At 50.5% G+C, this 14,204-nt stretch overlaps 1 protein-coding gene across 1 annotated transcript; it reads right to left on the bottom strand.

Annotated features, from left to right (window-relative positions):
- Nucleotides 1-733: 733 nt before the first annotated feature.
- LOC121443586 (prostamide/prostaglandin F synthase) lies at nucleotides 734-3,539 on the bottom strand. The gene is made up of 7 exons (XM_041645400.1): nucleotides 3,363-3,539; nucleotides 2,917-3,121; nucleotides 2,552-2,603; nucleotides 1,944-2,007; nucleotides 1,786-1,861; nucleotides 1,477-1,595; nucleotides 734-936 (listed from the first exon to the last, which is right to left on the bottom strand). Exons 1-7 carry the CDS (start codon nucleotides 3,423-3,425, stop codon nucleotides 910-912), a joined length of 606 nt encoding a protein of 201 aa, XP_041501334.1. The 5' UTR covers nucleotides 3,426-3,539; the 3' UTR covers nucleotides 734-909.
- Nucleotides 3,540-14,204: the final 10,665 nt, after the last annotated feature.

Genomic DNA, 14,204 nt, shown 5'->3' on the forward strand with positions numbered 1-14,204 from the left:
GACCAGGATGCCTCGAGAGGCCACCCTTTGGGTCTACAATTCGGTGAGTTGGCTTCCAGGAACAGACCTGACCTATATATCCTGGTGACTCAAATCAGTACCTGGCAGAGGGACCACATGGGGAGCAACAGGTGGAATCTGGAAGCCAGAGATGGTCTAGATCGCAAAGGAGGCATTACCTGCTGTTTACAGATGTCCCTGGATAGAGGGAGGACATCGAGGTGGATATGGCAGTCACCCTGGCTTGGTCTTAGAAAGTGCTAGGCTGGTCATCAGAGCCCACCTAGAGGGAAGAACCCTTGAGAAGGGAAGACCTGAAATGGTGGGGTGTCTGGAGTTCTGCTCAGACCTTAGGACCCCGGGGAAACAGACATGCTTAGCCAGACCCAGGCTTCTTCCAGGACAGATCCGGAAAGGGTTTCCAGCTCCGGAAATGGTCCCTCAGTCTTTGTCTGCCACCTCTTCCCTGAGTCCCATTAGCCTCCACCCTCCACCACAAACACAAGCAGACAACTGCCTCCCATTCCCCACAGCTGGGCTCCAGCTGGGAGCTGAGTCCAACAAACCCTCCTCTCTGCATCCTCCCACGGAGTGAGAACAGTGTCAGGGCGACCTTGTAAGGAAATGACACTGTTGTCCCCAGGGTCCCACAACCAAAACCTGAAGTCTGTCCTCTGGAAGATTACACTTCGAGTCCCTCCTGCCGGTAGGGACAACAGTAGGAACCAGAGAATGCAGAGTGTGGAAGCAGTGGGGACACTCACTGCCGGGGACCTGCACTTTAATGGCTCATTGCCATTCAAGGAGGAGACAATGTCCAGTATCATGTCCCAATGGCTCCACAGCAATTCCTTCTACTCCAGCTACATCCAAGGTTGCAGACGCCTCCAAGTCCTCAGAGGCCAGGCATCACCTCCCACACACCTCTTCGTCACACTGTAGGGGAAACGGGGGCCCTGTCAGTCCGGTCACACTCCTCAGAGGCCAAGAAGGAGGCGTGCTGGACACAGGAAGCAGTCTAATCAGTGCAATCCTCCATTACACATGGAGCATAGGGGGCAGAACCACAAAGGCCAGACAGAGACACAGAGCCCAGCCCTCCTTAACCCACAGCTCCTGCCCACAGCGGGACCCTGCTATGCCTGACCACGGTCCTCACTGCTCTTCCATCCCTTTCAGCTTATTCCCCTCTACAAGTAGAGTAATAGAGACACATCTACATCCCAAGGCTGCCAACACACACAAAATTAGGTAAATCCCAAGAGGCTGTAGCTCAGTTCCTAACCATGCCAACCACTGTCCCAAAGGGATAGATGTGTGTGTGTGTGTGTGTGTGTGTGTCCCAAAGGGATGGATATACACATATATATACACACACATATATATACATACACACACGCGCACACACATATATACATACACACACACACGCTAGGGGCTGGATAACAAGCAATGTCCCCCAAGGCCTCTACTCACCTGGGGTGGTTTGCTGGAGGAAACCTCTGCAGAGATACCCAAGGCCTGCAGGACGTCCTCCTGGGGAACATAGTCACCTGGGGACTTCTGGATGAAGTGTAGCAGTACTTTGTCACCACCTGCAGCCACAGGCAGGCGGTCAAGTTGTATCTTACACTCATGTGACAGGAAGAAGAGGGGACTCCACTAACCAAGCCAAACAGCCCAACCTCCCACCCAAGCACCCAAGACGGTTTAAGGGGTGGGCGCCATGAAGACATGAACCACCAAGAAGGGCAGGATGGAGCCGTATGCCCTGCCCTGACCCACCCTTGCTGACCACCAGCAGGCCTCCACTCTGCAAGAGGTCACCAGACAGGTTCCCCTGGATGCCAACAGCCTTAGCCTAGAAAGACAGGAACAGGACCCGGGTCAGCCCCATAGCAAAGTCTCCAGGGACTCCCACCATGCTCTTGGCCGCCACAGACCTTGGAGGCCACATCACGCACAGGTTTCCCCAGGGCAGCCGGCAGGATGCTCAAGCTGTTGTACCTACAAAGAAACAAGGTCCCGAGTTCAGATGCTGGATGAGCACAAGCACACACATCTGTCCCCAGTGTCCTGCCTCACCCACTTCTCTTACCGGGGCCTCCACCTGAACCCAGGGCCTCCACCTGAACCCGGAGCATCTATAGAAGCATAGGGAGCCCCAGGTTGGATACCGCTGGCCTGAGGCCCCGGAGAGGGGCTGGAATGTGGGGACTGAACTCCAAGCTGGGTGTGCCCCGGGATCTGGCTTAGCTGGCACTGCCAATCACAACAGGCAGCCTGTGGCAACAGAGGACTGAACTGGGCCATTGCTAAGGCACTGGGCTCCAAGATTCCCTCCTGTTTGTGAAACTGCAGAGGGTAGGCCTGACTTGGGCCAACACCCATAAGAAGACCCCAGAAGAGGGCTTGGCTGAAACTGCCCAGGCCACCAGAGTCCGTTTCCATGGCACCAACTGAACAGCAGAGGGTGGTAGCAAGAAGATGCATAACAGCAGCGGCCACTCTATCCTCCTGTCCCTGGCTAGTCCCACACAGTCACACTTACCGCTTGAAGCCCAGCTCCTTGTAGAACTGCTTGCTCTCATCGAGATAGAGTTCTAAAAAGGGAAAACCACAGGTATGTGCCCCAGGCCTCCGCCGTCTGTCCCCTCCACTCACGGTGTCCATTTCAACCCAACCAAGCCAAGAGGAGCAAGGTGGGATTGAATGTCAGCACTGCTTAAACGGGAAGGGCAAGTCCCTGGGACTTTGCCACTGGGCCTAGGCAACCAGTGCACAGGCTGGAGATTGCGCTTGGGAGAGTTGAAGTGCTGACACATGAGTATGTTCCTGCTTGGCCTGGAAAGGGGTGGACTGGACAGGGCTTGGCGGAGAGGCCAGCCAAGGTTCCGAGTCCGGGAAGAGTCGCACCTCCTGAGAAATAGCCACCATCCAGGAATTCCTGCAGGCCCAGGGCCTCAGGCCCCACGCCTACTAGGCGCACGTCGTGTTGGTCCAGAAAGCTCCGGAGGTTGCTGAGGTCCTGAGCGATCCAACGGCACACCATGCAGCCAAAGCGTCGCAGACCGGCCACCACACAAGCTTTATCCTGCCAAAGGCTCCGCAGCTCCACAGCCTGCAGAATAAAGCTGTCAGGGGGCGTGGGCTCATCGTAGCCGTAGGTCCTACAGCCCCACACGTCCCGCAGCGTGCTGCTCCATGATTCTCAGCCCCACTGTTCCTACTGCGGCAATATCCACGCCCAGCATGCGAACCCATGGGACCGCTCTGAACCTCCACTCTAGCCCATGTGAGTTGGCAGGGCACCGGGGCGGGTGCTGGGATACGTTCTCTGCCCTGCGCCGGGCAGGCCTCACCTCCCCGGTCACTGCATGCTTCAAGACACACGCGCCCACGCGACTAAGGTCCACCGCACTCATGGTTTCCTCGGTCCCCTTATGCTCCGGGCTTCGGGAAGCCTCAGTCGGTAATAATACTCAACCTCGTAGCCCAGTCCGGGAGGGCTGCACTATCTCCTAAGTCAGGACTGCTAGGCCCCGCCCTTGCCCCGCCCAAGACTCCGCCCCGGATATTCCAGCGCGTAGATTTCCCCCCACCCCCACCCCTCGGTGAAGAGCCAGCCTCCTAAGTGGGGAAAGGAATTGGGTTATTATTTTTTTTTTTTTGCACGTGCATAAACCCGTTAGCCAATGGAGTAGCAGGAGAAGCTCGACAGACTTCCGCAAGCGGTGCGCCTGCGTAAAATGTGCTAATGCGGGTCTCCGCTTACATCAGGCGCCTGGAACCGTTGCAGGGCAGTGGCTTTGGAGTTGAAGCAGCGATCCGAATTGCAGGGCAGCGGCACAAGAAAAGAACCCAGCCTTTCCAGAGCCTGAGTTCCTGCTTTGAAAAGTCCCAGAGTGTCGCGTTTTCGCGAAAATACTGATTTTCGTCATAACGTACCTTTCCTGCTGTGCCGGTGTCAGCTTTTTTTTTCCTCTTTTTTTTTATTTTATTTTTTTTTAATTTATTTATTTATTAGGGATTTCTGCCTCCTCCCCGCAACCGCTTCCCATTTCCCTCCCCCTCCCCCCCGATCAAGTCCCCCTCCCTCATCTGCTCGAAGAGCAATCAGGGTTCCCTGACCTGTGGGAAGCCCAAGGATCGCCCACCTCTATCCAGGTCTAGTAAGGTGAGCATCCACACTGCCTAGGCTCCCACAAAGCCAGTACGTGCAGTAGGATCAAAAACCCACTGCGATTGCTCTTGAGTTCTCAGTATTCCTCATTGTCCGCTATGTTCAGCTAGTCCGGATTTATCCCATGCTTTTTCAGACCTAGGCCAGCTGGCCTTGGTGAGTTCCCGATAGAACATCCCCATTGTCTTAGTGTGTGGGTGCACCCCTCGTGGTCCTGAGTTCCTTGCTCGTGCTCCGTCTCCTTCTGCTCCTGATTTGGACCTTGAGATTTCTGTCCGGTGCTCCCACATAAATTTCATGTGCAGGCAAACCTGTGAATTGTTTGAACAGGATATCTTCAGAATTCTACCAGGACTGCTGACTTCCTATCTTTGGGGATAGGGTTGTGCTTTCCGCCAGAGTAAGGAGGACCTCTTTTGCATAATCATTTTAGCTTCTGCCTTTGTTGGTTCTTACGCCAAACCAGCAAAGTTGGAGTGGTATATTCTTGTCCTTCTCACAAATATCAGTGACACATGGAATTAAACAATATTCAAGCAGAGAAGTGCCAACCTCAGAGAGCAGCTGGGTTTATCCCTCTGTAAACGTAAACCTCAAACCTCAGTTGATCACAGCAACCAAGTTTTACCTCCTGCTCCTGTATGTCAGAAGGGTGGGGATCGCTCCTGGTGCATGCTTCATTCTGAGATCCAGGCTGAGGGAGCCATGCCTCTCTGAACCATTTCAGTCTCCTGGCAAAGCAGACCTGGGGCACCCTGCTGATGCTCACCTGGCACTGACCAAAGCACAGCAAGGCCAGGTGGACGCTGCGGGCAGGGACCTATGTGTCTTCCAGAAAGCCTGGAAATGAGCAAGCTTGCTCTCCTTCACCACCATTCCCCAAAAATATGAGACGATGGGCATCAACGCAAGGAATGGAGAATGGCGTGTTGTGGCACAGCAGACTGGAGGGACCTGTGTGCGTGGTCCCCACAAACAGGCTGATGTAGAGGTCCCCCCAAGAGTTATCAAGGCTCGCACAACTGCAAGCAACGGCCCTGAACAGTGGCTGGGTCGAAGGGAGTTCCATCTGTCTTAGTCACTGTTCTGCTGTGAGAAGACACCATGACCGAGACACCTATTATGAAAGAAAGCATTTAATGGAGAACTTGCTTACGGTTACAGAGGTCTAGTCCATTTTATCATGGCAGTGAGCGTGGCAGCATGCAGGCAGACATTGGAGCAGCAGCCGAAAGCTACATCCTGATCATCAGGCAGGGAGAGAGCGAGGGAGAGAGAGAGAGAGAGCAGAGAGGGGGGAGGGGGGAGAGAGGAAAGAGAGGAGAGAAAGGAAAGAGCTATCCTGGACCTGATGTGGTGATACACTTCCTCCAACAAGGCCACACCCATCCTTCTAATCCTTTCCTACAGCGCTACTCACTTGGGACTAAACATTTAAACACATGATTCTATGGGGCCATTCCTATTCAAGCCACCACACCAGCCTTGGCTCACAGTGCGGAAGGATGGGGAAGCCAGAAAGGAGCCGTCAGAGACCGAATAGCCCTCACAGGTCACTGCTCCAGGCTGCCATTTTTTTTTTTTTACCAAATTATGGTAGTTTGGCTGATGCAGGGGTTGCTGCAGGCTTCACGGTTGGCAGCAAAATGATCCGTGAGGGGGTGAGAATGAAAAGTCAATTCATCCTGACTTAGTGGGAGTCTGGGTGCCGGGCTCTTCATTGCCAGCATATTTAAAGACAGTACAACTTGGGAATGTTTCCTGGTATAATACAATCCCTGGTGCACAGCATACATAATTAAATTGAAACTTAAAATCCATGTCATTTCTTCCGAGATGGACTGTAGAGATAGGGCACCTATCTTAGCTTAAGGGCCTAAGAATCTGTCTTGGTCATACAGATAGTGTAGAGGTCATTTGGGATACTAGTCACCTCCAGTCATGGTGGTGGGAGCTTAGGGGGAGCCCTGACTATAACAGATAATATAAGAGACATTTAGACTACTAGCCACCTCTGGGCCTGGTTGTGGGAGCTTGGGGGGAGCCCTGGCTATATAAATAATATGAGCCATTTAGACTACTAGCCGCCTCCGGTCCTGGTTGTGGGAGCTTGTATGGCCTGGCCCTACAGATAACACAGATCACCAGACTGTTAATCACCTCCAGTTCCCAGCCTTCTTGATGGAAAAACAGGTTTTAAGTGTAATAGGACTTTCTTTGGCCTGTCAGCTCCCAAATAATGACACAGAGACTTCTTATTAAGTATGAAAGCTTAGCTTTAGCTTAGGCTTGTTCCCAACTAGCACTTAGAACTTAAATTAACTCATTTATATTGATCTACATTCTGCCACATGGCTAGCTACCGCTCCTCCGTACAGGACATCTGACTTCCTCTATGTGTCTCTAGTGTGAACAGAGACTGCTTGTTCATTTTCTGGCCACCCAGACCCGAATAATCACACAAAACTATATTAATTACAGCACTCTTTGGCCTATTAGCTCAGGTCTCTTAAATAACTCTTACATATTAAATTTACCCATTTCTGTTAATATGTGTATTACCACGCAGTTGCGGCCTACCGGTGAGTTTCAGCAGCTTTATGGCGTCTGTCTCCTCTGTCAACCACATGGCGTCGCCTTGAGTCTGCCTACTCTCTCTATATATACATCTCTGTTCAGATTTCCTGCCTGGATTTTCTCTGCTAAGCCATTGGCTGAAACAGCTTTATTCATCAACCAATAAAAGCAACACATAAACAGAAGGACATCCCACATCATGGTAGTGACTCCCCCACCTCTCAGATTTTTCCCCAAGTTCCTCTCTCTCCACAGTTCTGCCGATCTCCTGCCTCGCTATTGGTCTTCCCGCTCTTTATTAAACCAATCAGAAGGTGCCTTAGGTAAGTGAGGTAAAACAGATACATCTCACAGTGTGATCAAATATCTTGCAGCATATATGTCCTTTCCCTTGAGAGGATAGCCCTGAGCGCTTAACATTCCTGGTTTTCCCGGTGATCTGTGGGTGCAAGGACCTTCATACTCCCAACACTGATCCCCTGTGCAGCTGCTGAATGTCAGAGTATAACTCAGCACCTCCATACACACAGACACACACACACACACACACACACACACACACACACACACACACAAAGATCTCACTTCATGGCCAGGAGTATTGGTGTACACCTTTAATCCCAACACACAGATGCAGGTGGATCTCTGTGAGTTAAACCCCAAACTAGTCTGCATAGTGAGTTCTAAGGACAGCCAGGATTACAAAGAGAGACACCTTGTCTCAAACAAACAAAAACAGGTAAAAAAAAAAAGATATCACTTTAGTCTTCCGCAGGCCAGGGGACCCTGGAGGAGCCACACACACAGGAATGCTATTATGTAGCTTTTTATTCCCATTTGAAAATGTCCCTCTCTGAGGGGAGGGTTTCTTGAAGCTCTGAAAGTAAAGGAAATTTACAAGACTCAAAGGAAGTTCCTGAAACTGAAAGGATTCACGAGGCTCCTCCCCAAGATTAGAGAAATAACAATGTCATCCAGGAAGTGGATTATCTCGACCTATTGAGCTACCATGAAAGCTTCACAATTAGCTCTAGAGATGAAGCTTTTGAGACTCATCACCCAGGCTGATGGATTTTTCTGTGGTGTAGAGCTGCCTTTGAGTTAATAGAAAGTCAGGAAACTCAGTGGTTCACTAAGATGGACTTCAGTGAAATCCTATCTTCAGCTATTGTCAGCAATTAGACCTTTGCTGACATCTCCCCAGCAAATGTCATACAAACCATGAGGAATGAAAACTATGGCTGAGAATCCAGCACTGTGGCCTAAAGCTTCCCGAACCTCTAGCCATCCACCAATAAGACAGCACACTCTTGTCCTGTGCCCTGTCTCACAGTGCGAGTGTTAGTGACAGTATTATTACCAAAATGCAGGCTGGCAAGGCCACAGACTGGGGGAACCACCATTGAAAAGCAGGCTTGTTAGATCCCCTCCCCTATGCCACACCGGGCCACCTGAGGAAGCCCCAAAGTTGGTCAGCAAGCACAAGGAATAAGGTACTTGTCTTAGGGTTTCTATTGCTGTGAAGAGACACAAAGACCATGGCAACTCTTATAAGGGGAAACATTTAGCTGGAGCTGGCTTACAGTTCCAGAGGTTTATCCATTATGGTGATGTCATGAAGCATGGTGGCATACAGGCAGACATGGTGCTGGGGCTTTGAGGTCTCATATATGCTCAAGCTATGCCCATTGCGTAACCGTTCACTTCTTGCTGCCTGCAGATGAAGATGCAGAACTCTCAGCACCTTCTTCAGCATGTCTACCTGCATGCTTTCATGCTTCTCACCATGATGATAGTGGACTAAACCTCTGAAACTGTAAGCTTGACCCAGTTAAATGTTTTCCTTCATAAGAATCATCGTGGTTCATCGTAAGCCCCTCAAGCCACATGAGTGACCAGGCCCCTCCCTCGAGGTCCTCCAACTGCCAGGTTCCACCCACAGAACACTCTAACTGCCCTAACTGATGGACCCTGCCCCCATCCTACAGAGCAAAAGCCCAATCTCTGGATGTGAAATTCCACCAATCTCCATCCTGGAAAGTTCCACCCTGAAAAGTTCTAACCACTTCCCAAGAAATTCTAGCTAAACCCTCTATCCTGCTGGGTCTGCTGCTGTTTCTCTCCTAAGCAGAGGCAGCCACCCTCCTCGTGTTTAACCTCCCACTAAGTCTCTTGTGCGAGGTTTGTTGTGTGCTGTGACGTTGGGGTATTCCTTGACTCCTAGCTGCCAGGACACCTTTCTGTCTGAGCTGTAACACTTACGTTTGGTGCAGAGACTCAGACAGACTCTCCTAGTGCCTGGATTTCCCCTTGTGATCTGAGCTGCACTGGGACCCTATCCCTCCTCCCCATCACACCTGCAACAGACTCATCTCTTCTGGGTCACCACCCCATCCATCAGCAGTAATTGCTAAGTTTCCCTTTGGTCAGTGTAAGCATTTCCCTAAGTCTGAGAAAATCACCGCTGAGAGTCTGGCACCCCCTCAAGGAGTCAGAGATATCCTCAGCCAGGGTCTTAAAGGCTAAACCTGGCCCTCTTCACCTGACATCATCCCCCACCCGTGGAGCTACAATCCTGCAGTTTCCTTAGACCAAACAGAGCTATTGCTCCCCTTCCTGCCCTCTTCTCCCACCTTCCCCTTGGAGCTGCCGGTAACCCCACAGCTCCTCTAGGCCAGCATGACTTTTGTGAACCGATTCCCTGACCCTTTCCTGTGGATGAGACCCCCCTCTTCCCAGAGTTTGGTTTTCGTTCTCGCCTTCTCACCTCTGCTAAAGAAAGCCCTGGTTCCAGGCCCCAAGTCTCTCCTCTGGCTTAGCCAGGCTAAGCCCTGACCACAGTTGAGTGTGGTGATGGCCCTCTGAATGGCTTGGTCCTGGTTTGGTCCTCCCTGAGTCCTGGGGATGCCCACGACTACAGGCTGCAGTGACATCTGCAGTGACATTTTCCCTCATCCATGGGGTTGTGTCTCCAATACCTTCTCATTCCCCTTTGAGATGCCTCTTAGAAAACCTCCAGCCTCTCCACCTGGCACCCGACCTGAAGGGCCCTAAATTTATTCACTTTTGCAATCAAACTCGGTATTGAACTCCTTAGATAATGAATACAAAGGGTCACCTAATGGCACCTTAGATGCTAACATTGGGACCTTTACAAATATTGTGTGATCGGGGAAATGGAAAGAGATTCCACATTCCCTATTTCTCAGCTCCAAGTCTGGTTTGTTTTTGCCTTTTAAGTTACAATAGATGGATCTGTAAGTTTGTTGCAAAGTAGAAGCCAGGAGTGAGACCTGGCAGGGGCGGGAGAAAGCAAAGTAGTAGGCGAGTTGCAACAGGCCCACACCATGCGCACACCCTGCACACACTCCTCACTGGCTGGTGCTTCTCTCAGTTCCCTCCTGCAGCGTCCTCTGTCTATAGTCAAGACTCAAAAGTCTCCTATCTCTGAACCTTCTTTGTTCTCAGCTTACTAAATTCAGCTTTGCAAACATTCAGGAGTCTTTTAAGTATAAATGTCGTTATACTGTTTTGTTTTTTTTTGTTGGTGGTGTTTGTTTTGTTTTTTCTGTCCCACTTGAACTAAAATCTGACTCTAGAGTTGGGGTAGGGCTGCTCCTCCTCTCGATCCAAGTGTGCTTGTTTAATGGTTTCTTCCAAAATTTCTGCCCCATATCAGGCAAGCCACCTGCTGTATGACAAAGAAAAGAGCAAAACAAAATAAAGGGATTGACTATTCCCAATGGGGAGTATTGCTACTCATCTCAGACCCTTGTGGTTTTGGTTTAACGCTGAAACTTTTGTTAAGGTATTGTCTGATGGTTTCAGTCTTGCCATGTGACCTCACTCCCATCTTGATGAAAGTGATCACATGACATAAGCCATCTAAGGAAAACAACTCCTTCTGGCTGTGAGGCCCAAACCAGATGATTCTTCCATGATTTTCACACTAACAAACCTCAACCCACAGTCCCTTCTCTTCCTCTCCAGCCTTTCTGGTTTCTCTTTTCACTTTTCAGCAACAATTGCCCACCTAGTCAGAGCTGAAGCAATCCCTGACCAGGACCTTGAATGAAATTACTATGCCCCAGGGGGGAATCCTTGCTAGAGAGATCTGTTTGCAACTGGTCTCCTGAATGGCCACCCTTAAAGAGGTAAATTATGAAAAACAATCCAACAGTCATCCAGGACAAACATGATAACCCATCTCAATTTCCAATGTACCAATCTGGATCCCGAGATCCCAGAATGAAAACACTCCTATGACCTACCACTTCCTTCAGTCTCCCTGGTATTAGAGCCAAACTTAAACATCTAGAGAAAGGGCTCCTGACTCCATAGTCTTAACAGTGACTTTAAGGTGTACCCCAGGACACAGAAAAAGCCCGAAAACAAAATTGCCTGATGATGGTGAAGGCCTTTCAACTGGCCGTAGCAACTGCCCAGGCTCCCTGGCCTCCCAAAGCCTGAGACTGTTTCCCTGTTTCAAATGCAGTCATGAGGGTTACTGCACCCAGATCTATCTGATTACTTATAAACCACCCAGGCCATGTCCAAGGTGCCATCAAGAAGGGCATTCGGGTGTTGATTGCTCCCATGTCCCTCGTGGTGTGGAGGCCTCAAGCCCTGATGGTTGACCTAGATCTGGCCATGGAGAACTGAGTGATTCCAGGCTCCCTAGGCCTGACCACTACCCATCTCTCACTGGGAGCCTCGGGTAGACATCACAGTATCAGGGTGACCTGTCCCTCTCCTTCTAGATGCTGGGGCCGTGTAATTAGTTCTGACAGAGGTTTAGGGACCCACATCTTCTTGTTCCCCTCTTATCAGGGTAGGGTTACAATTAAACCCCACTAAATATATCACCCAGGCTCAATATCCACTCTCTCTCCTTAGCCTCAGGGGAGTGAAGTCTCTTATCTCTGACCTTTTAAGAATCTTCTAGAGCCTTTGGGCTGCCCTTCATGTGGGCATACTCCCTGAGATGCCCTTCAGAACCCCACCACATGTGCAATTCTGCTTTCTAAGGCACTTACACTCCAGCTACTCCCTCTCTGCTGCTCTAACCGCTGTCTCTCCCCTTCCACTGGGTGTCACTACCGAGCTCCCTGCTTTCTTTGCTTTTACCATGAAAGCCACACAGGGGTGCCAAGATATCTTTCCCTTCACAGTTGTAGGTAGCCTGACTTCTTACAGCTTTCCCTTCACAGTTGTAGGTATAGCCTGACCTCTGACGGCCAGGATACCTTTCTCTCCAGAGCTGTAACAATCGCGGTCATGGCGTCTCCTCACAGCAACAGAAACCTTCAGACAGAAGCTAGTTCCAGGGACTGGGGTATTGCTGTGATAGGTCTGTCTCTACCTTTGTTTGAGGGATGTGGACTTTGGGTCAGGAGAGCAGTGGAGTATTTAGTGCAGACTAATGGGCCATGCTAAGGGGGGCATGGAAGACCGTCGTACCAAGGGCGATTGGAGCTGAGGGGTCTGGCTCAAGAGGTTTCAAAGGAGAAGAATTTTAGTATGTGGCACAGAGACTGTTCTTGTGTCGCTTTGGTGAAGAATGTGGCTGCTTTCTGCCATTTTCTTTCAAACCACCATACTACCCACGGGTGAGAACTTTCATATGGTTTTCCTGGGAAAGGCTGGGCAAAGCCAGTGAGCAGGCCTAGGCTTGGCTGGTACAGATGGCTTCCCAGACTCTGTACCACAGGGACCAAACCTGGCTTACCGGCGGGGACTCTGGGGTCACAAGCTGAAGACAAGGCATGGGTTGGTGGTCCACATGCAAACTGCACACTCTGGCTCCTGGTGCATGTGTGTGTCTAGGATTTACTCTCCCTAGAAGCAGAGTCTCCTAGGTGAGTGAGGTTCCAGGCGTAAAACCATCAGATCATCAGAATAAACACACATGCTTGGTACTGGCATTCTCTTGTGGGTGGCTGACTGCAAAAACAGAAGAGACCATGAGGTCCCAATGCTCTTTGCTGACAACCGAAGTGAGTGTGGCTTGGGGGGAAACTGTGCTGGATATCCCTAGGAAACACCAGTATGGCTCCATGCTGTGTGACCCCAGAGCCCACCAGAGCCTCGGGGAGTCTCCACACAAACATATCTGAACTCGGCCTCTGCACAGTGGAGTGAGCTACTGGGAAGAGGGGTAGGAAGCACTCAGAGATGGCAGGAAAGAAAACGGTGATCTACAGGCCCTGCCTGCCGTGCACAGTGCCCCCGTGTCTACACTCTGTGCGCTGGCACCCAGTTACCAAGCTTCGGGCAAGGGGCTGGAGGTTAAAATACACACACACACACACACACACACAGAGAGAGAGAGAGAGAGACAGCGACACGGGCCATCCTTGAATTCCCCAAGAATGCCCCTTTATTGTGTTCAGGGACAGATTATATAGAGATAGCCACGCCCCAGCCAAACCCACCAGAAACCACTCTCCTACCATCAGGAACTCCTGAAGGTCTCGTGCTCAGAGCAGCTGTAGGCACTCAGATCAGGGGATTACAAGAAATTCAGGATCTGGGGTCTCATTGCTCCCAACACCTGCCCAAACTTGTTCCAAGGTCTTCAGTCTGCCCCTCTGTCAGCGTTCAAGCAGTGCACAGACCTCTGTGTGTGTGCACTGGGGCCTCCATTTCCTGCTTATTCAGTTGTTTATGTCATTCATCCGAGGTTCGTTACTAGGTGCTCTCCCAAACCACTTTACTCTGCTAAGCCATTGGCTAAAACAGCTTTATTCATCAACACACACACAGAAGGACCTCCCACATCAACTAGGACTTTAGGAACAGAACATGGTCCAGGGTTACAGAAGACCAAGTGATTTCCACAATTTGTGTCTGAAAGAGTGACTTGGAAAAATGGTCAGAACCAAAGGGACTTTATTCAAACAAGGTTCACTTGGTTGATCACAAGCAAGCCACGGTACTGACACCACCAAGTCCGCCCATTGGATTCTTACTGCATGTCTAATGATTTTACCTCTATATTTTCTTATTTTTGTTTTTTGAGACAGGGTCTCTTTATGGAGCCTTGGCTGTCCTAGAATTCACTACATAGACCAAGCTGGCCTTGAACTCATAGAGATCCTCCTGCCTCTGCCTCCGGGTTGCTGTTTTCAAAGGCTGAGCCACCATGCTCAGCTCCCTGCCTCTACATTTTTCTGGGAAAGTATTAGAAAAAACAGGTGGGTCAGGGTGTATTACATTAAGCTAGATCCAGACAGGGTAAATGCACAAGACTGGATTGGCTGCCGTTGATACTAGGGGGTTTGAGTAACTGCATCCCAGGATGTGGAGGGGGGGCCATAGGAACAGATGAAAAAATGTAGAGGCCCATGAATTAAATTATACACTAAGAATGGCAAAGCAGCTCCTATACCCTGAGTCATGATGACACCTTGATTGCCATCTGGTGCTGGAGCAGCCCAGGGCA

The sequence above is a fragment of the Microtus oregoni genome, unplaced genomic scaffold (assembly GCF_018167655.1).
Source record: "Microtus oregoni isolate MIOR12 unplaced genomic scaffold, Mior012 000109F_ref0000275, whole genome shotgun sequence".
In the NCBI taxonomy this organism is placed as follows: domain Eukaryota; kingdom Metazoa; phylum Chordata; class Mammalia; order Rodentia; family Cricetidae; genus Microtus; species Microtus oregoni.